At 37.4% G+C, this 22,786-nt stretch overlaps 1 protein-coding gene across 1 annotated transcript in view; it reads left to right on the top strand.

Annotated features, from left to right (window-relative positions):
- Nucleotides 1–1,115: 1,115 nt before the first annotated feature.
- LOC139711884 (uncharacterized) overlaps nt 1,116–22,786 on the top strand; it is a 103,091-nt gene continuing 81,420 nt past the window's right edge. Inside the window, exons 1-3 of the mRNA XM_071623733.1 lie at nt 1,116–1,492; nt 2,229–2,283; nt 15,285–15,341. Of these exons, the coding sequence (XP_071479834.1) occupies nt 1,452–1,492; nt 2,229–2,283; nt 15,285–15,341 (153 nt within the window). The 5' untranslated portion in view covers nt 1,116–1,451. The remainder of the gene's footprint in view (nt 1,493–2,228; nt 2,284–15,284; nt 15,342–22,786) is intronic.

Below are 22,786 nucleotides of genomic sequence, written 5' to 3'. Positions count from 1 at the left end.
AGTTACTATTTTAGACAACTTCCATTAAGAAACGTTATAATTATCTTTCTAATTTTGTTTCCTTAATTTATCACTGTTTCAGTTCTGTTCTCATTCAAATTAATTAATCGTATTTTGGAAACAAGTTTCGAAACAGAAGAAACAAAGAATCACAGATAAATAAACATCACAGACCAAAGGCAAATAAAAAAACAACAAACATACATACATACCATTATCCTCCGATATAGCACCATAGCGTTTAACATCCCCAACACAAATACTGTCACCATGAAACTACTCTATGGTATCACAATACTGTCATTACTACCACTGTGTATTATTGGCACTGAGATCAACACCACTTCATTATCGCCGTTCAGGCCACTATTGCCACCACTGCCATACGAGCGCGACTTTCACCACGTCTACCACATTCACCACCATTATCCTTTCATCGTTTCACCGCCGTAATACCCACAACTATCATACTAGTACATGTACCACCATTATCATTATAAACCACAAAATCCCGTCTTTATCATCTTCACTATAACCACTACATCTATACAGGCCAACACAGATATCACTATCAACTCTGTCGCCACTACCAGCGTGCCCCGCCACTACCGCCATAACGTTAACAACCTTTTTATCTACCACAGCCACCCAACTCAAAGATATGAGCAAGTGGCTGACAGTTTATTGTTATCATTATTATCATAATATGCTATAATTTCGCATCATTATCATCGAAAATACATTTAAAAAAACAGTAAAAGCATACGAAATCAGTTTTCATCGCCAACTCTGACCTGGGTTCATTATTTTTATTTTGTTTTGTTTTAAAGGTAGAAAAATGTGCCGGATTGTTCCAATTCCTATTGAATTCCCACTTCTGTGAACTTATTCGCAACCCCCTCCCCCCCCCCCCCCCCGCCCCCAATTATTTCATCTTTGACTGCAATGATACAAGAGACGATCTAACAGAGAGACAGCCAAACCAGACGAACTGATCATTTTGGCAATTCTCCCAAGTGGCAAAAATCAGCTGGGCAAAGATTCTAAACCACGCCTACCGTATTACACGCGCACTCAGTTCAGCGCTGGCAAGTTAGACCAGCCGACAGCTAGCGTGCAAGTGCTATGGCGCTGTAGGTTGCTAGTGGAAGACTACTACTGATCGACGAACGAGCGAGCCGTATTTGCGGCGTACCAGTGCCGTTGGGTAGGGGACGCTGTAGCTTGTCAGGCCTGCTCAGGCCAAACATCCGCCGCCGATCGACAATTCTTGTGGGTTTCAACCCCAAGAATTCGGTTCTTTCACACAACTTGTGGCATCATCTCCCGCCGTCCATGTGTTCAAAATAGACAATTTTAGCAACCATTGCACGGCGAATTTGCCCGAGGAACTTTGTATTTAACTGATAGGAACGCTCCCGGAGAGCGTTCGATCGGTAAGCGAGAGGAAAATGTCGTATTTCAGTTCTTCACTACGGAGTCTATGGAGATGGTAAGCAAACTTTGGTTCCGTAATACATAAGGGAGATTATTATTGCTGGGATGAATTCGTGGCTTGGTGTTGTCTCGGGATAGCTTACATCTAAATAAAAATAATTATTAAGGAGATCGTCTGTACTGTTTGAAGTGCGGTAGGCACCTAGATGTAGTTCTTTCTCGGATTCGAAATTCTGTGCAGTCGTCCCAAACGAGCGAGGCCAGGATCTGCGTTCGCTCTGCGAGGCAGACCTTGTCGACGAATAAACGAATGCACTGTTAGTCTCTTTAATTTAATGTGTTTCACTGTAACACACGTTTGTTGCTATATCCACTCTCTGAGTTTTTTAATATTCATGTTACAGCGTAATAGTTTCATGGTCCGAAATGTGTTTCTGGTTTTGCCACACGTTATATTAATTGCCCATTTTACTCGGCTCGCGACGTACAATGCTCAGAAGACTGGAATCTCGTCCGGGTGTGATTCCCACTCTTGCGTGTCGAGCTTTGTGAATGGAAAAATGATTTGATCCAAACAACCAGGTTAATATCTGTCATGTTATCAGCTATTTCTTATCCTGAGTGTGAGAACAGTTGCTTATGACGGTAATGCAGTATGTCACTAGGTATGATTCAAGAATCACAACCAGACGCATTTTGTACTGTTTTTGTGTTGACAATAATTGGCGGTATCCACATGCCTCCAGATTTACACCATCGATGATTCTTGAATCTTTTCGATTTCATTACAGGCTTCTGCTGGTGTTTGTTCTCTTAGCAATTGTACAGTGTAGTGTAGCACAAGAGGTAAGTACAGTCAATTCTTCATTTGCATGATTTAAAAAAACGTAAAGGGAAAGTATCATGACTGTCCAGGAAAAAAGGGCAAACAAAAAGGGTCTGGAATGAGACTAGTCACAGTTTAGGCTCCGCCTACTTTGCCTTATTTGACTGAATAGATCCTAGTTTGACGGGGCGTTGCCCAGTCATTGTGCCTGATTGACAGACTGTATGCATATTTTAAATGAATTATTCATCAACTTGAACACTGTCCGCCCAGTTCCCAAAGTTCGGGTTGCAAAGTTTGGGGCTCCTGCGTTGGAAAAGCCCTGTGTTAGGCGTTGTGCCTGGTGTCCACATATGTTTTCAGTATTCCGTATGGGATTTCTCCTTATGTAGTGTGTGGTCTAAACATATCTTCTAAATATTTTGGAGCTGCTTTTGTCTTAATTTCATTTTATTTCAATTGAAGTGCATACATGTCTGTCAAGTAGATGTATACACTATACACACACATACAACGTTTGTGTATTATGATACATATGATAGGAACCCAATATGTAGACAATGTACTGAGGGCCTACATGTATGTCTGAATATGCTTCTCTTTTTTTTTTTTCAAGTTAACAAAATTAAGAAGTGCTGGAGAAATTATTATGTACAGGTACTTGTAATTGGCAACAGCAAAAAAAAAAAAAAAATGTCAATGATTTCATGTTTTGTCCATAATTTGATGTTTTGCCCACTACTGGGAGAAAACCTTCATCTTTAATAGTCATTTGACTAAGCTCTTGCTAAAAAAAAAAGAATATGCTAGCTACACTTCTCTTTGATGAATTGTGTTTTGTTTGTCTTCCTTTTTATATTGTAAGGATAAGTGGAATAATTACTCCTCTGATGCATCTTGAATTTCTGATTGGTTGGTTAATTTTTTTTGTACTCATTTTTTTTTTTTTTTTGGTCACATCTGCTGCTTGTACCCTCGACTGTCTTCTTGACTGGCATCAAAGTGAATAATGATATGGATTGACACATTAGGTCCTAATATGCAAAAGACCAAAAACAGTGCCAAATGTTAAATATTATTTGCACATGAATAAAATGTCAAGAACAGCTTGAAGTCATCAAGTAATTAATTGGATGTCTAACAAATTTTTTCAGGATCGCATCCTGCCATTTTTCTCCTATTTTTCTAGTTAGAGGTTCCTACCCAATTCTGCACCAAGTGTGTGAAAAAGTATTGGTAGGTCTTTCAATTTTGTACTCCTACATAGTGCACGAGAAAACATAAATAGGCAATTCAATTTCAGGAATAGGGCAGCTAAAATTACCAATTGACGTTCAAATTTGCCATAGTGCAGCCCAAGTCACCAATTAGTGTACAAATTTGTACATATTGCACCCATCAACTTTGCTGATGAACTACCACAAGCTATCAAAGTTAGAGCTCTATAGTTGTTGTCTGTGTTGTTGTCCTTATAATAATGTAGGCCTATATTATCATTTGGCTGGACAGTCTGCATATAAAAGCCACTCAATGTATGTGAAGGACACAACTTGGCCAGCCAACAAGAAACTCAGGATTCAAATTTCTTTGTGCATGAGGAAGTATTAAATTCTGATGGAGGATGGTAGTCATGTGACCAAAAGCTTTCTGCAGTAAAAAATGGTCCCCACTTTAAATCATGAAAAGAAAGAATACTCCATACTGCAATGACTTTCTCACAGTTCAAAATGTTGTCCTAAATTTGCAAAAATAGTAACTTTCCCCATCACGGCAAATAAGTGTATTACATAAAGGGCAGTTCATGTTGGAGGTATCTTTCCACTTTTGTAACACTAGGCCAATACTACTACTTATAAATACTCTTTACAACCACTTGGGAGCCACAGGAAATCCCATTTAATCCACAGGTTTACCTCAATTGATGATACAAGAGGGCCTAAACTTGTACCTCCAGTCTGGATATTGCCTTGCATCCAGACTTTTTAACAACGTATTTATGCATCAAGTACTAGAAGAAAAATAAAGAATGGCCAGAGTGGCCGAAGGTTTTGTTGAATGAAATAGAATCTCTCTTGCATGCGTATATAATTGGTTTGTAGAGCCTTGATTTTAACTTATCAAATGTCTCTACTTACATGTCTCTACACTATTCTTTGTAGAATTAGTTACTCTGGAACAAAATAAAGAGAAATGACCCCTGTTATTCCTTTCTTGAGTGAAGGGCTTACTGTGTTATTTTTACTACTGTGATTGAATAAAACAAAACCAGCATTTTAATCGTTGAGAGAATAAAATTATCTTTGTGTGGGACTGCAACCCGTTCTACACTCTGTAAGTTCCCCCATTTTTTGGAGGGGAAAGAAAGAACATTTTTGTAGGTTCGCTGATATCAGTTGTGTTCCCTTCATATTGCTGCTTGCCACATACTATTCCAACATAATCATGTAGTTTGTTATTAAATATCTGTGTTTATAGATACTATTTTAGTATTTAAACCAAATTCATTGTTTGCTAGAATGTCTTACTGAGGGTCTGACTCAGAGACTAGACCAAGACAGGCTCAGCAGCAGGGAAGAATCTAGAGGTTGAAAATCAACTTAGCAAATGTTAAATGAATGTAGCTGCTGTTTGGCGGTCAGATATTTTAGAATGACATCTCTGAGCGACCACTTTGATTAGGACTTCCTCTTTGCTCCTGCAATGCGCTAAGAACAAGGATCCTTTGTTATGTACACCCTATGGGTGTGGGGGTCACACTTTTTAAGAAGTCCTTGTAGTCATAATTCACTTGAAGTTGTTGTTCTGAAATATGTTTTTAAATGTGATCAGAGTTATGAGTGCAAACTGCAAATTATATTCTGAGCTACACCTGTGTGAAAAGCTCTATGGGCCCTCCATCAGAATTACAATTCCAGATATTTTTGTGTCCCTATGATTTAAAGCAGATATGCTTACTACACACCACCACAACACATCCGTCTAAACATGATTTGAGAAATGTGTTTAGGGAGAGGTGATTCCAAGCTTGCTTTCTAAAACTCTCTCCAGGAACAAACAATTCCTTTAACCCGTGGTGTTACTTCACCCAGTAAACCAAAAAAGGGGATGGTCCATGTATATGTGGAGATGAGGAATTGGGCTTTTAACTTTTTGCGAGATACCAAGAAAGCCACTTATGGAATAGTACAGAGCATGCCATTCTAAGAGGAATTCAATTATCGGACTTGGAATGGTTGAGACATCCAAAAACAAAGTAAAACAAAGTGATCGTAATAAAAGGTGGGTCCCACCTTTTGTTACGATCACTTATTTTGGATATCTCAGCCATTTCAAAATCAATTTTCATCAAATAAATATTCACTTCCTCTTAGAATTACATGCTCTTTCATATTTCATAAGAAGTTTTTCATTATCTCACAAAAAAATGTTACAAAAGAGAAGTTAGATGTCAACTAAAACTACACAATCCCTTTAATTTCAAATTGACCATATCACATATAGCCAAGAAACATCAGATTGTTTTAGAGGTTTCAGACGACTTTGTTGGTTGTATGATTATGATAGTACTTATAGTAATAATAGTGATAGTAATATTGATTATGATCTATATCAATATAATAGTTTGCCTTTTTTTTATTTCCTTTTTTTTTTAAAGCTAGGTAGCCTCTTCAGTTTTGACACTGTTCTACCACAGGGCCATGCCTTTATCATTACCCTGGCATTGTATGTACTGTCTGTAGAATTCCTAATTTAATCTGAAATCTAATTGAACCTTGCGCGTGTCAACATGAATACATTGTAATAATCATGTGTACTCAAGCTAAACTACAGCATGGCTTTTATTTTGGTAGGTATGACTACAATATTCATTCATAATGAATGTACGAAGTTGGAAATGACTCCCATATTCTTGGGAGTACTGTAAAACATGATATATTTGCGGCATGAAATTTGTGCGAATTGGAGCCGGTGGCCGTTATTGCGGCATGAAATTTTTGCGAATTGCCATTGGCATTCAATGCATATAGTGTAGATAAGAACTTTCGCATGCATTTTAATTTCACGAATCATGGCGTTTGCGAAATTCGCGAAGTTAAAATGCACGCGAACATTTCTCGTTTTACAGTTTACTTTGGATGACTTCGTGGAAAAGATCTTCCTAGGCTACAGACAAAAGTCATGGAAAAAGTGTTATCTAGGAATTTTTTAGTTTTAATTGTAAGGTATTCATGTCATACATGACCTGTTTGCATTGGTTATCAAAAGTGCCAAGAATACATTATGCAATATTTCAGTTTTATTAGATTTTTGTACTGAATGCGGATAAACTTAGCTGTTAACCTAAAATCGGCTGCTACAAGAGCTGCAAATGTGACCTGATTCATTGTGTTTAGTGATAAGAAACCAACTGAAACCGATTGGGAGGTCACTGAATTTTGGCTGCAATTTGTCTCAATCCTTGAATCATTGGATAGCATTGTCTGTTGATCGATAGGCGTAATCACCAAAGCTACAGATATGGTTGGTCCTGTGACTGGGTTAGGAGAGTTGGTGTGGTCAGGGGGAAATGAGCTGATTATTGTGGGATATCTGAAAGAGGGGGCATGATAATTAATGTCCTGAGTTTTTGCCAGGACACCTGTCCATTAATTGAGTGAGTAATGAGCCAGCCGGCCCAAGCACACCTCCTGAACCCTTAGGCCCGAATTCACAAAGGTGGTACAAATGAAACCATGGTTTCAACCATGGACAAACACCATGGAGCGCCAAGTGTCGCATGGAATATTTCGTTACGAAATCAGTCATTTCATTGATGAAATGATTATTTTGGAACGAAATGACAACATTTTGTAACTAAATGAACATTTCGTCCACAAAATGATAATTTTGTTAACGAAACGGTCATTTTGTCGACGAAATGACCGATTTCGTAACGAAATATTCCATGTGACACTTGGCGCTCCATTTGTACCACCTTCGTGAATTCAGACCTTAGAGTGGCAGACCACTAATGGTGCATCCTTCAGGACCAATAGATTTCAATAAAGTCTGAAATCTTTTAGAATATCACTTTTTTTTTAATATCACATGTGAGAAAGAAATGTCAGACCATTCTGCATGTATATTACTATTATTGAGAGAGGCTTGTTTGAGTAGTGGGCTTTGGAGTTTGAGTCACAGTTGTTGAATGGAATGTAGTTTGTGGTATGCAGAAGACTCATTTTATTGTCTAAACTCGAAATGTAACAGAAACACATTGTCATACATGTGACTTCAAAGAAAAAGAAGATTTTTTGCTGTCTGGAAAGGACAAAGTTATAGTTTGTTCAGATCTAGTAACTGCAACGGATATCAGTTGGTGAATCGATGGGGTTTTGAGAGCTCTCTGACCTAGGCTGTTTAAACTATAGTGGAACCAAGAGTTCATTCCTTGTATCCTTCACTAAACCTAAATCAAATACCAGGTACATCATCCAGGCTTTCCAACACATTCAACCACAGTCCTTCCCTTCAACTTTCAACAACTCAAGCAGGTTGCCTGTCCTTTTGGGTTCAGGTAAATCACCATACTCTGAGTTGAGGGCATGAAAAGGAGTGGCAGCAGTGTGGTGTTGGTATCAGAAATACATTGTTTTTCCTCTTCCATTTAAAGTAATCTGCAGGCGTATGATGATTTAAAAAATGAAAAATAGTCAGGATTTGTTACTTCCAGTTCGTTCCACATGCTTTTAAAAACAGTTGTTATAATCACCATCACAATGTGCAAGCTAGGAGCGGCTATCATATGTTATAAATTATAGTGTGCACTGTATATGAATCTTCAATGTCGTGGTCCCAATTAAGCATAAGCCCATGCATTTAGGAATGTTGTCACCTGTGTCATGATTGACTTGTTCACATATTGTTTGGCATGTACCCAACTGCTCATTTGGGCAAATTGGAAAAAATATAATTTTAATAAATCTTAAAAGGCAGATATAGGCTATAATGTAACTAATGCTGCTGGAAATGTCAATAGAACTACAAGCTTTCATTATGAATAGAATGACCCAAGTCACACTTGTTAGGTAGGACTGAACATTGTTATCTGGAGTAATATGCAATAGAGTTCCAGGAGAACTATTCATTTCATTAATTTCATTAATGGGCACGTTAAAGTGGAAAGCAATTTCCCATTTCAGCTCAAAATTGACTTTAGTGAAAAGCATACAATCACACAAACAGAATGGTAGAAATTTGGTTAAAATCACACTGGAATAAGACTCTTGAATTGAAAGGTTTTGCATATTTTCACAAAACAGTGGTTGTGGCTGCAATCAGAAATATTATGTCAGCATGCCACAACTCTCTCATTGGTTTAGACAAATGCTAACACAAACACACACACACAGACACACTCAAACACACCCAGAGATATTATAAAAATAATGTTTTGACTAAATAATCAGGTGACCACAACCCAAAGCCCTTATTAAGATCACCTGTCCATTGATTTGAAGGATATGGGATATTCTCACTGATATCATTCTATGAATGTAGATTTTTGAAGATTTGGAGGTTTCTGAGGCAATGGCACCATCACCCCTAGTTTGCATTTAGGGCCTATACATAAATGATTTAGACACCAATCACTATTAGCCATAATTAGGGAAGCAATGTGGATAAATATCACATAACTTTTTTTTTGTCACATTCTATTTTGATAAAATTTCTACCATGTTTATGTCTTCCATTTAATAATGCATTACAGTCAACAAAAAGCTAAGAGTTGAATAGCACTTGAAACCCATCATATGGTCACTCCCCTTTGGCAATGAAAAGTCACTTTCTAGCGAGGAAAAAGTTGAGGTATTTCTGCTGAACTTCCTGTTTTGACAAGTGGGCAAAATACTTTGCAATGCCCACCCTCTCTCCCTTTTATGTTCATCGGAACACATAAGGCATGATGTTTGTACTAAACTATAGATTTTTAGGTTTAAGACCAAGGATATGTACCTTGATCCTGTCAAGGTAGTGAGGAAGGCTTTAGTGAAATGGAACACGCCCTGGCATAAAGGGGTTTCAGACTTCAGAAATCCACCGTTTATAATCAGATTTCTTGAGTATTTGTATTTGGGTTTTAGTTTTTAGCCACAAGCCATTCTGATGCTGAATTGAATCTCCTTGACAATTATAAACTACAAATGACATTATATATACAAAAGCTGTATCACAGTATCAACATGCAAAGTTTCTCTTCTGACACACCTATAAGAAGTGTAACAATATGTGGGCACCATGTTAAAGCCTATCCCCACTTCTTCCTTGTTGTTTTATACCCCTTTCCATAAGCTCAATTATGGGGATAATATCCGCATTTAACTTGGTCGTGAAGTCAGTTGGGACCTGAGTAATCTGCACACATTCAGCCCAACTACAAACTTGTATTATCTGCAAAATATCTCAATTGCCACCAGTCTTGGAGTTTGTGAGTTAACACAATTCAAAATAATGCGGAATTTTCCAAGGTACTGTCAAAAGGTCACCTTCCTCCCACCTCCACATGCAGGCACATCATCGGAGGGGCGTGTGCAGTTGCAGTGATGATTATCTGCCATTTTATGGCTTCTTTATTTTTTTTTTGTACTTTTAGAATGAAAATACATTTGGTTTCAGAGCTTTGTGAATGCAGTTTTTATAGAATTGTCTGCACTACTCTTTTGCAAATGATTAGGAGAAAATGCATTTTTGAAAGAGTTGATAGAGGCCAAATTGAGCAAAAGTGTTATAAATAGATGAATAGGACCTACATACCAGCATGAGCAGTCCCGGCCCACAGAAATTGAGATAAAACCTTTAAAACAGAAGGCAGCACTCCCAAAGAATTAAAACTTCAGTTAATAGATTTTATTTGAGAAACCCATTAAGAGGGAGTTGTCCACAAATTGGTGACCTTGAACACATATACTGATTTATATAACAGGCATGTTACTACATACTGTTCATGGTTTGAACATAACGTCATGTTCAGGAATAGAAAACTTTTGTTTGCAAGCCACACTGGAGAAACAATCAGTGGCCAAAGGAAATTCCTGGTGAGAATTGTTCCTTCACCTTTCACTGCTATGCTAGCTCACAGTTTGAGCCATTATACACTGTATTTTGACCCAAAATATCACCTTCCCACAAAATTTAAAGGTACTGTTTACCATTAGGAGCAGTGATTCATAAAATAATGCTTATGTGTAGATCAGTGGTATCACATAACATTCTACCATACAAAAATTTTGCAATAAAGCCTAAGATATAAGGAGATATCACTATTTTTCTCATGAATCCATAACTGTAGACGGTAATAGTCTAGAAACAATTTTATTGTAACTATTGTTCACATTTTGTATACTTAACATTGAAAATGTTGATTAATTTTTACACTGGTTGTTTCTATCCCTATAAACTCACATTTTAGAACTATTTTGAAGCACTAAAGCTGGGTTTTTGTTTTATCTGCAAATGGTAAATAGGCCTAATGGCTTTATTACAAACTGAAAACCCAATCAAAGGATCGTTATTCCTTTTTGACTGGCAGACATTTCATGTACAGTGTAAGCCCATATTCGCATAGTATAGATTTATGCAGCCTTTGCCTCTAGTACGACTACTAGGGATGACACAAGGGGGCCCTTCTGAGTCAAGGAAAACAGAACAAATGGGGATTATGTGATCATATGGTCTGCTGAAACAAGTAAATAGATTTCGCACCCTTTGCAATTTCTCCTCTTTTCATTTTTAAGTAAGTTTATAGATGTCACTGTTTTGTTAGAGTATGATGTTATGTTTTGCACTTTTAAGCTGCCATCCAATATAATCCAATATAGATAAAATTGCTTGTGTCGTGATGGCATCCTTCAATATGTTTCTTCTCTCGCTCGCTAACACTTGATATAGAGTCCAATTTGTTCACTTTGTTCCTCATTGATGTAATCACGGTAATGTATATTTGGGGTGACAGTGATTACCATTGCGATAAAGAGATCTCTAAACACATCCTATTGTTGTATTTAGGCCTACCTGAGACAGTTCCAATGATGGGTTGTCATCTTTCTCAAACGATGGCTAATCGGCAACAGTTGCCAATTTGAAGAACTCTTTCTCGACAGTGATTACTTTGTTTAAAAAAATGACTTCATGCCATGTTAATATGCTTTGTATTTGATTTTGTAGTCATCCTGTAGAAAGATGTTAGAAGAAAATTGTATCAACCCACATCAAATCAAATCAACCTAAAAGGTGTGCCATTCCCAGGTGAAAGGGAAATAGTGTCAATGCTGACTGTACAGTACTTTTATTTCTTGCCTCAAATACAGTAAGCAGTCATCTCAATCTGTGGGCATATATTTTTGCATGGCAAATGCATCAAGAGATACTTCTAACTTTAGGCATTTTAAAATCTGTTTAGTGAGATATGGGCAGCATTGTTGCATTGGTACAAAATTCTCAAATGTTGGCAAATATTTTCCCCAAGGACAGGAATAATATTACAGTGCTACTGCCTCTCATCTTCCTTGCTCTCTGGCTAATCTAGTCGCCCCCTACCCTACCCCTTTCAGTTACATTTTAGTGTAGCCTGGGATTCAGAATTTTGTGATATTTTACCTAAGTCAATACAGATAAAAGATGAACATTTATGGGCATATCAAATCCATGTAGGTGGAATATGTGAAGATGTTGGTTGTTTTCTTCAAGTCCTGAAAGTCATTGCATTGGGGAGAAAGAATTCAGACAGAAGATAGATCAAAACTAGCCTGCTTTGATCTACATGCTGAGGGTTGTATGTGGGAGTGCAGGGTCAAGCAAACATAGTGAAGGGTCAGATAAACATGGTAACAGCATAACTGCCATGTTGTGGGATGACCAGCTGTGACCAAATGCTATTCCTGCCTTTGTTGCCACCTCCATGACATAGGCCCTACTGTATGTCCAACTTTGTAGAATCAAGGAGGTACCTCCTTGGTAGAATCAGGGAACATCTCCAGGTATAATAGAGGGAAGTCGTGGAGGCTTTCAAAGCCAAGTAGACATGACCAAAGGGAGTGAATGCATGTAAAGCTATGACAATATTTGGGCCTGCCATATGCAGCTGAAACAAAAATCCAGCTTTTGTGCTTCAAAATATCTCAAAAATGCAAAGTGGGCAGAAAAACAAGCAGCATTAAAGGGGATGGCTAGTAACTGATCAGTTGGAATCAGTGGGAATGCTGGGGGTGATTGTTCCAATCCTTGTGGGATTCATTTAAGAGTACATTATACATCTATTGTTGTGTGAAAATAATTTGCTTCAGAATGGTCTCAATCATGTTCAAGTAATGTGCAGTTCAATGTTTCCAGGTTAGCATGCCTGTACAGTGTCGGGGCGATCGTTAACGGGCCACTAACGATCACCCAGACTTAGGTATCCGACGTATAGGTATCCTATAGACAAAAAAAGGTTCTCTTTCTTCTTATAGCGTATAGCACATTGTGCCTGGTTGATACTGTTTGCTGAATATTGCTAGTCAGCTGGGACATATCTCCTTATGTTTCAGGCTTTATTGCAAAAGTTTTATATGGTAGGATGTTTTATGATACAACTGACCTACACTATAACTTGACCATTTTTCAAATGACTGCTCCCAATGGTAAACTACCTGCAGCAACAGCACTATAGAAGAACCATTGCACTCTGCATTTTCAGCCCACACACAAAAATTGATAATCACAAGCCAAGTTCATGGATGAAAATGGTCTCTGTCTGAATAAGACTTGGCCACCTTGATAGCAATGGATTTTCAACTGTGCATCTTGGTGCCATCATATACCATAACCCAGGGTTTGACAATATCCCAGGTTACGACATGGAGAATCCTATATGCAGTATAAAGATAGAATGATATAACCTTGGTAGTTTGATTTGAATAGTCTAATCGTATAAAAGCTCCATCGATTTGTGTAAACTACAAGCCATATTCATGACTGTTATAAATAAAGTTTTATAACCCCGGTATGTATTGGTATCTTAAAAAACACCTGTAGATGCGATCCTGCACATTTTTTTTTTTTTTTTAATTTTTTTTTTTTTGGGGGGGGTGTTTCTTGGGGTGTTTTTGGGGGTGTTTTTTTATTTTTACACGAGTCCAGCTGAGCAGTGTTGTGTGTATAATCGTACTGTCCCCTATAATAACTGGTAAAAACACAATCAAAATGTTTAATGGGGGGAAGGACTATGCTTTTGGCATGGGAATTCATATAGTGAGAATTAGGTTGACCCGGTTACGATATAGGCGATAATCCTGAAATGTGAACGGCTTTCATCTCTGTTTAAAGTGAACACACAGCCAAAGAATCTCGACTGGAATTGACCATTAATAGTGAGTGTGTACTGCTATGCATGTATTCGCTGACCGGTGCTATTTGTAGTTTTTGAACATACCTGGCCCAGTGGGCAGCGAATGGCCCACCAATGGCCCATCAATGAATCCCCATGCTACTGGGTCTTTCAAGGACAAGTCCTCCGTCATATACATGTGGATTGAGTGAATGCAACAATATTAGTAGGACACATCAGTGAAACTTTGAGGAAAATCCGACAATCCGTTCAAAAGTTATGAATGTTAAAATGTCCGCACAATCACTGCTGGATTAGAAGACTACTACAGTGCATTCGATGTCACATGCGTACAACGATATAAGGAAAATAAAAAGAGAATTTTACAAAACTTTATTTTCTTAATAAAGTGCACATTTCTTCGGCTTGTTACTGATGTATATTAAGGGTATTATTATTCCCTTGCGTTCTGAAAGAGAGAAGTCAAGTGTTCCTTTGTTATGTGAGAAAAGTGAAAATATGTTGAATTTTCTTTATACTTTCACATGTAGTCTTCTTATCCAGCCGTGACTTGGCAGAGACTTCAAAAATTCATATATGTAATTTATTTTGTCTCACTGTATTTTTATCGATGTAAATCAGACGCAATTCAGCCATTCGGCTGTGAAGTTTGATGATCAATAAACCAAACCATTCATTCATATTAAAGTTTTGAATGGATTGTCCGATTTTCCTCAAACTCTCACTGATGTGTTCTACTAATATTGCTGCATTCACTCAACCCACATGGCTGAAGGTGCACTTGTCCTTTTGTTTTAAGAATGAAACTCACAGCATATAAAGTCATAGACCAAAAAGCAAAAAAAAAAAAAAATCATACAACACTGGAACCAAGTAATCATGCATTTTGTTCTATTTCAGTCAATTTTCCTGTTTCTGTCTAGTTTTCTGTACATACATGTATGATCTGCCCACTTTTTTTGCCCCAATCCCCTGCCCTCCACACAAACTGTCTCCACTTTACTGCACACACTGATGCAGAGCCCCAAATCCTGCACATGTTTTTTCTCCTCAGCAGGCTAATAGGGACTGACATAAAAAGGTCAAAGGTTGCATTCTTAGGGAAGGACTGAGTTTTGGGCGTGTCTACTCTCAGTACCCATGTCTGATCCTGGTGTGTGACGTCCTGTCTAAACCATAGTGAAAAGCCACTGTCAAGCAGGGGAATTGATGTGGGGCGAGTGTTTGAGAAAGTTGCCTATTGAAAGTACAGATGCAATCATGATGACCTAATTCCATAATCTGAGCTTGTGTAAATATGTTTTGGAAAATAGGAAAAAATTATAACTTCTCTGTGCAGTTTCTTGTAGTCCAATATCATTCCGATCATATCAATGTATTATTTAGTAGTTTTTTAAAAATATGCATTTTCTATTATTTTTCAAGCTTTTTAAGTATTCACATATAGGCCTATATTGTACTTTAAAAATAGCCAATAAAGTTTGAATTTACATTGTAGGCCTACATGTAGCCTTTTACTAATTTAGTATTTTTTTTTGGAGTAATTTATTGAACTTGTATTCCATCATTGTGAAGTGAACCCAGAAGTGTGGAAGTAAATAAATCGTAATTGACTTCTCTTCTCTTTTTCTCTCTCTCTTTGTGTTTTCATTACAGAGGAGATGCGATGAAACCTGTAAAAAGTGTAACTGCAAGGGCCGGAAAGGGTCAAGGGTAAGACTAATTGTTTGTCATGCTTTCATGTTCATCTGTTATTTTGTCAAGTTGTTTGCTTATTGATCTGTCTGTTTGTTGATATTGCCAGTGTACCAGAAAGGAGACAAAGTATTGTTTGTATGAAACATCTCAGCAGAGGCACATATTCTCCACTTGTTTCCACTAACTCAGTAGTACAATCAAATTTTGTTTGCACTTTCTAAAGAGCCAAGGCCAAGGCAGTCTTTAGCGCAAATTACACAGAGTTTACTTTTTGGTTTGATTTTGGCCTAATTGCCAACATTGTACATTTCATGTTCAAGTCCATATGTGCCTTGAGTTGAAAAGGACTTAGGCCTACCTCTATAGGATCAAGGAAATTTGTTCATTATATTTTGTCGTTGGCATCATTTGTACAGATATAATTGCTTCTCGTATTACTCTAACTTTTGCCTTTCACCAAAATCTGAGAGAATGCCTGGAAACAAAAGTGAAAAGAAAACGTAATCACTTGAATATAAATAATACCAATGCAACTACAAAGAATTAGTTTCATTTTTTTATTGACAAAATATCTGCATGTAAAAATAAGCAGATATCCATGAACATTTCAGTTCCTGCATTCTGCTCTGTATTTCTCATTTCAAGCCAAGATGCAGGATAGGAAAGGAAAATGACAGAAAGACCAAACAGGCCCTACCACTCATGCTCTTGATGTAGACTATCTAAATAGGCCTATATGTGTCTGTAAATTTGTACCATGAATTATGCCATGTCCTTTCCATTAGGCACAGACAAGTGGGTTACATTTGAACTTAAAAAAAAAAGGATAAAAGAACTAAAAATCCTACACTTTGCGTTACCAGATCAAGCATTTGGTTTTATACTTTTCTTTTATGTACTCAAGATACCTTTTTTTTTTCTTCTTCACATATCAGTCATTGATATGACTATGAGAAGTGTGAAAAAAATAAACAGATAAAAAAAGCGGTGGTTTAAAAAAAAAAAATCAAAATAGATGAAAGAATGAGTGGCATACCTGAATAGCTAGTTATGGATGCCAGAACAAAATTTCCAGACAATGACTTCCTTTAATGGCTGTGAAAGGTCATCGTGATGAAATCATCAATTTCTGCCCCAAAACTCTTGCATACCGATGCGCGTCAGTGAAGCGCTTTCAGCTGTAGCATGGAGAGACTTGTGACTGGAAGTGGAGTAAAGTCAAAGATCTCTGCCAAGTTTCAGGGGGGTTATTTTCATACATCTGCCTTATAGTACAGTTTTATACTGGAACCACATCATTGGCACACTTCTTCAACATCACATTTCCTTCACCACCCCTCCCCCCCCCCCCAAAAAAAAAAAAGAAAAAAAAAGAAAGCCATGTCATTCATAAATCACACACCCCCAGGTGAGTAATATGAGCCTTCTTGTGCCATGTTCATGGGCAACTTTCCAACTTGAGTCTGCAACTCAAGGAGGCATACCAGAAGACTTCAGACCAGTACTAACTCATATGGTGTGTGTGTGTGTGTGTGAGTGTGATGTCAATGACAGTAGGTTTGAAAAGAGAGCTCCCACCCTTTGTTCTATAAACATGGTGGTTTCTGCAAAGTCCCGCCTCTATTCCAGACAGTTACTCTGCGTATCCATCAGTGACACTTATATTTGTACATACATAAACAACATAAAAATATACACCCACCCATACACCCATGCACGCACCCCACCCGACACAACCAGACATGCACTACATCATACATAAATACACACACACAAGACCACACACTCGATGTCATGACATTACTATAAAACCATGAAGGTGGTGGTAAAACCAGAATTCGCTGCAAGAAACTTTTGCAAATTGGAGCTGACTGCCTTTTTTTTTGCTGCAAGAAACTTTTGTGAATTAGTGTTTTTGTGAAATGTGGAGACAAAAACTTTCAGGTGCATTTTACTTTTCCAAATTTTGGCTCGTAGCAAAATTTGCGAAAGTTTATGCAAGTGAAAATTTCTGTTTTTACAATACTGTATACGCCATATATTTAGCGAGTCAAATTTTTCGCGACTCAGGACTTTCCAATGATTTAGCGAGTCATTAAATTTGTGATCGTAGATGCAGTACTGAACAGAGAAATTATGTATACATACATGCCACATTCATATCAGGATGAGAGTCAATATTTTCGTGTGTCTTTAAATTTGCGAATAGTACCTGACCTGTAAAATTCATGAAATAAAAACCTCGAGAAATATTTTGGACTGTTGCAACAGTCTCATTGCACTTCCAGACAAGCAGGTCTCCAAACTTCAAAGCATTCAAAATTCTGCTGCCCGCCTTGTTACACTTGCCAAGAAACATGAACACATAGGCCTAACCCCAATCCTTCAAGATCTGCACCCTGGCTTCCTATGGGGTATCGCATTCAGTACCGGTACAAGATCCTCCTCATCACTTTCAAAGCACTACATGGAACAGCCCCGCATTACATTTCAGAACTCATAACCCCATACAAACCTTCTAGATGTCTCCTATCCTCTGCTCGAAACTTACTTGTTGTACCTACCATCCGAACAAAGTCTTCTGGGGAGAGGGCTTTTTGTTTTGCTGCACCTACTTTATGGAATTCTCTGCCAGACCCACTGAGAAGTCAGATGCCAACAGACAATTTCAAACAAAAACTCAAAACTTATCTATGTTTGTTGAATATGAACTTATTAATGTAGTTATGTTAGATCTATTGGCAACTCTGACCCTTTATGTACGTATAAGAAATAGTTATTGTTTAGTACATGTAAGTATATTGTGTTGGGTAAATTGCAATTTTTGTTGTTAAATTTGAATTATGGTATAATTTGATTGTAAAGTTCATTGAAATTCTTTTCAAGTCTGAAATGTGCTATATAAGAATTTGCTGTTATTATTATTATCATTATTATTATTATTATTATTATTATTATTATTATTATTGTTGTTGTTGTTATTATTACGTACACATGGTGCTACCGCAAACCTTTCTCCTTCAAGACAATATAGTGTATCAAAACATGTTTTTATACATGTAAGTCTATTAATGCAAAGCTTACAATGAATGTGCATTCTGTTTTGTGTGTATACTTGCAACAAGATCAATACCACATAACTTGTTGTTTTAATGATGCATGTGTATTTTGTTTTGTTTTGGGTAATGGTGAGGGTGAACCTCAATACATAAAATTGTGTGTTTGTTTTTGTTTTTTGTTTTAGATTTCTGATCAGTTTGCATTTCATTTTGAACTACTCTTGGAATTCAAACTTTCATTTCTTCTGTCTTCATTTATTGCTTTATTTATTTATTTATTGGCTCTTTACCTTTTTTTAAAATGCTTAGTGGCATTAAGGATGAACTTTTCAATACCCACTCATTGAAGCATTTGAAAACTGAACCAAAAAAGTCATTTGATATATATCAGCACGCAACAAGGATGTGAGACATACAGGGTGTATGTCCTTGGAAAAGTTATTGACAAACTTGAACAGGAAATCAAATCGCTCTTGACTTTCAATTATTTGTTCCTGAATGAAACTGTTATAAAGTAGATCTTTTATTTGTTCGTACTGTAATTGTAAAAAATAGAAAATAAGAAATAAAGTGTTTTGCACTGATTGAGCTATGTTTGTATCATGTCATCACATCCTAATAGATGTAATTTCTCACAGTTTCATTTTTGTTTTTGTTCATATGTAAAAGCATTTTCTTATTTTGCTGGAGGTATTGATATCAGGAACAGTGCTCCTGATATACTTGTTGCCCCAAGGAATACCAATTTCCCATGGATGTAATTTCATGGCACACCTAGTGTTTTCAGTGAGTTAATTGTAGACTACATGTATGATGAATTTTCCACAAAGTGTGATCTATGCATACCACTACACACATACTTGTACTTATTGTACAGTAATATTGCATCATGAAGGAAGTGTTCTCTGTAGTTTTGTAAGGCCAGTCTATTTTATAGATTTGGATAATCATCTGGTTTATCAGACTTTTACATCCATTTGATACAAAGCCCTGGAGAGAGTAATTCAGTAATGTTTGTTACACGTGAAGATGGCAGTAGTGATGGGTTGCCACTGTACAGTCACTGACCAACTAGCTGAAAATATTGTTTAAAACATTTGTCTGCAATTACATCTGTGTGGCTTAAAATCGCTGTGACAAGTTGCTTATACTATATTTCAATAGATTCATTTCAACAAACTTTCTTAGTGAGGAAGGACCTTCATGATATCAAATGGTCCGAACGTCACGTTGCAGGCTCCTAAATCAATCATAAAGTGGCAATATGAGTTTGTAGTTGAAATGTGTGGTGTTCTGGTCATGACAAAACAAATTTGGCACTTTGTATGCACTTCCATGACAAATTGATATTACCCAGATGTAAGTATACATGTAGAGAAATTATTGTGTTGGTTAAAGTTCAGGGATTTTGTTGTCATTAAATCTGCTAATTGGACCGTGTGAATGTAGCAATAGGAAGGTATCAACTTTGAACACTTTGCCAAGTGGCTTCCGGAAATTCAGGGGCAAATCACTTTGTGATATTCTGACTCCTCCTGATATGTAATTGTTATTGCAATTTCTTTTTAACCCGTTGAGGACAGACTGATTTTGCTACAACACACATTTCCCATTTAAGACACTTGTCCTAGTATACTTGGGACTCATCCTCAACAGGTTAAAGGTATTATCTACCATTTGCAGGTGAAACAAAAACCCAGCTTTAGTGCTTCAAAATAGTTCTAAAACATGAGTTAGGGATAGAATCAACCAATTTAAAAATGTTGATCAGTATAATCAATGTTAATTATTGTTAAATGTACAAAATGTGAACAATTAGTTATAATAAATTTGTTTCATGAATAAACCATCTACACTTATGGTTCAGTGAGAAATAGTGATATGTTTTGTGATACATCTGACTTATAAATTGATATGCATCAAATGTGATAACTTTAACATTTTTTTAAAAATCATTGCTCGCAATAGTTAACAATACCTTTTAATATGGAATGTCTAATATCTAATTTTGCAACACTTGTCATTTGTTCTTTTGTGAAGTGTTGTAATTGAAGTCATTCTGTATTATTCTATTGGTTTTCTCTCCATAGGTAGATCATAGTTTGCAGTAGTTCCACAGTCAGAGTGTCTCTTAGGCCAAGTAAAAAAAGAAACCAGTTTCTCGTCCTCGCGCGCATCGATTTTGGCCGCCGCATCGATTTTTTTACTATTTACTATTTTCAAAATGGCGCTGAAAATATTTAGAAATTCATAATTCTCGTCCCAGCCCGCTCCCCGCCCGCATCGATTTTCAGTTGCCGCATCAACTTTTTTGATATTTACTATTTTTTCGGCAAAAAATCGACAATTCACCTACCAATCGTGATGTCTCATTTCTAATTACGCCTTGCGTCCTCTACTTAGCTGTAGTACAGCTGTAGCTTCTGTAGTGCGTGTGTAACAACGCATGCATTTCACACTGCGAGCTCGGCAAGAAGGAATGACCCACAAAGCAGTCGAACTGTAGTTGGATGGGCGCGGGCGGGCCTGGGCTAGCTGTGATGTACAGCGCACTCGGTACGTCGTGAACGCGATAGCGGCAACATTTTTGCGATCAATCGCTGATATTCCATGCATATTTCGCGCATTGTTCGTATTTTTCCCCCGTTTCTCTTATTTCAAGCGGATGAATTGTACTGTACAAATGCTTGTGAGGATTGTATCGAGTTTGTATACATTTTCATGTCATTGTGACTATGTGCATGTGTGTGCAGTGTCGGAAGGTACAGTGCCGGTGCAGTGGCGGTGCCGCACCGTATTGGTAAAGTGTGCAGTGCGTGTCTGTAGCTAGCTGTCCAGGGTCGGTCACCGGTACCATCCCCTGGTCTACGTCTGTCAGCTGTCTGCACGCACGCATGAACACATTCAAATGTGTAGAAGCCCGTACTCTGTAACGTTGCATCTGACGGCGATGTATTGTTCTATTTTGATGAGAAAATGAATGCGCTTTTCCAGCAAATGTATAATTATCAAATGGGTGTATCTACAAAATAAATAACTTTTCCACGGATTCTGGTTTGTCTCGTATTTCTGCGGGATACTTTTCTTTACAATGTAAATTCACGGACACGGTTGTGAGTCGTATCATTTGTAGTGTGGTATACAATCATTCATCATCCAAATGATGAGCGATTATCAAATGTCTTTTTAGAACATGAAGAAACATCTTTAAATGTTTAATGCTATAATGCCATATCAGTATTATTTTGACATCCATCTGCAATTGTACAAGCCAGTTTCCAGTTGAATGTGCTACAATTACATGTATACTGTGAAGAAATGCAGATACATACCAGCTGTGTGGACACAAAAAGTCACAAACACCAATGATGAATACAGCAGTGTTTTGAATATCATGGAATTTATTTCAGTCTTACATTCTTTGTTGAAAGAAATGTTTTATACCTGTTTCATTTAATAGCACAATACATCAGAATTGCAAGTACACTGGTATCAGAAATGCCATTACAACACTAAATACCAGTATTAAAATGGTCATTTTCCCTTGACATCTGTAGTGGAAAGAAAAAGCAAATGTATTTCTGCATGCATGAAGTTTCATTTGAAGTATGGTACATAATCTATTTGTTTGAAAATGCACAGAGTGCAGGCAAGATGTACACTTGGGACCTGGTCTCTCATAACACAGCTACCAGAGTGATATTTCATTTCATAAATTGGATATAGAAAATAGTAAAGCCCTCTCTCGTTACCTTTCTCAGAATTACCGGACGAGAAACACATATTACTTTCATTTTGACAATCCTCGAAAAAATAGTAAGATATCAAATAGTAAGGACCTCCCTCATCGCCTTGCTCAAAAAACGCGGACGAGAAACTGCTATCTTTTTTTACTTGGCCTTAGAGCTGATTAACCTTTTTTTTTCATGCCTGATGTCTCAGTACCTCATGTCATCTGTTAAGATTCTTGTCTTGTTGATTGCAGAGGTTTATTTCACTCCAATCTTTTTATAGCTTTGAATTTTATCTTGTCCCAAAACTGAGTGCCTGGTTAGATGCCAACCAAAAGTCCTTGTCAGCCCACAGTTCACATCATGGTGCTCTTGAAACTTTGTTTTGTCCAAAAACAAAAAAGAGACAAATAATCCACCTGTCAGTCAATCGAAATACCAGAAGATGTGCATGTACCTTGCCAGAGATTCAGACTAAACAATGGTTTGGCTGCAAGGTGCAATTGTCACTGGTGGTGCCAACTTTGACAGTGGTTTTTGTGGTTTCTGAGGTCTAGCCAGGAACAAGGAAAGCGGGGAGACAGTGGGTCATGGAGTCCCAGCTGGACGCTAGTTACTGGTAGCCACAAGGGCTAATAGGAGTGGTCAGCTGGCATGGGGTTAAAACTCC

This window comes from Diadema antillarum, unplaced genomic scaffold (assembly GCF_040938485.1).
Source record: "Diadema antillarum isolate AM-2024a unplaced genomic scaffold, OU_Dant_1.0 seq00001725_RagTag, whole genome shotgun sequence".
NCBI lineage: Eukaryota > Metazoa > Echinodermata > Echinoidea > Diadematoida > Diadematidae > Diadema > Diadema antillarum.
Note: the sequence above shows the minus strand (reverse complement) of the source record. Positions and strands in the feature narration are given on the sequence as shown.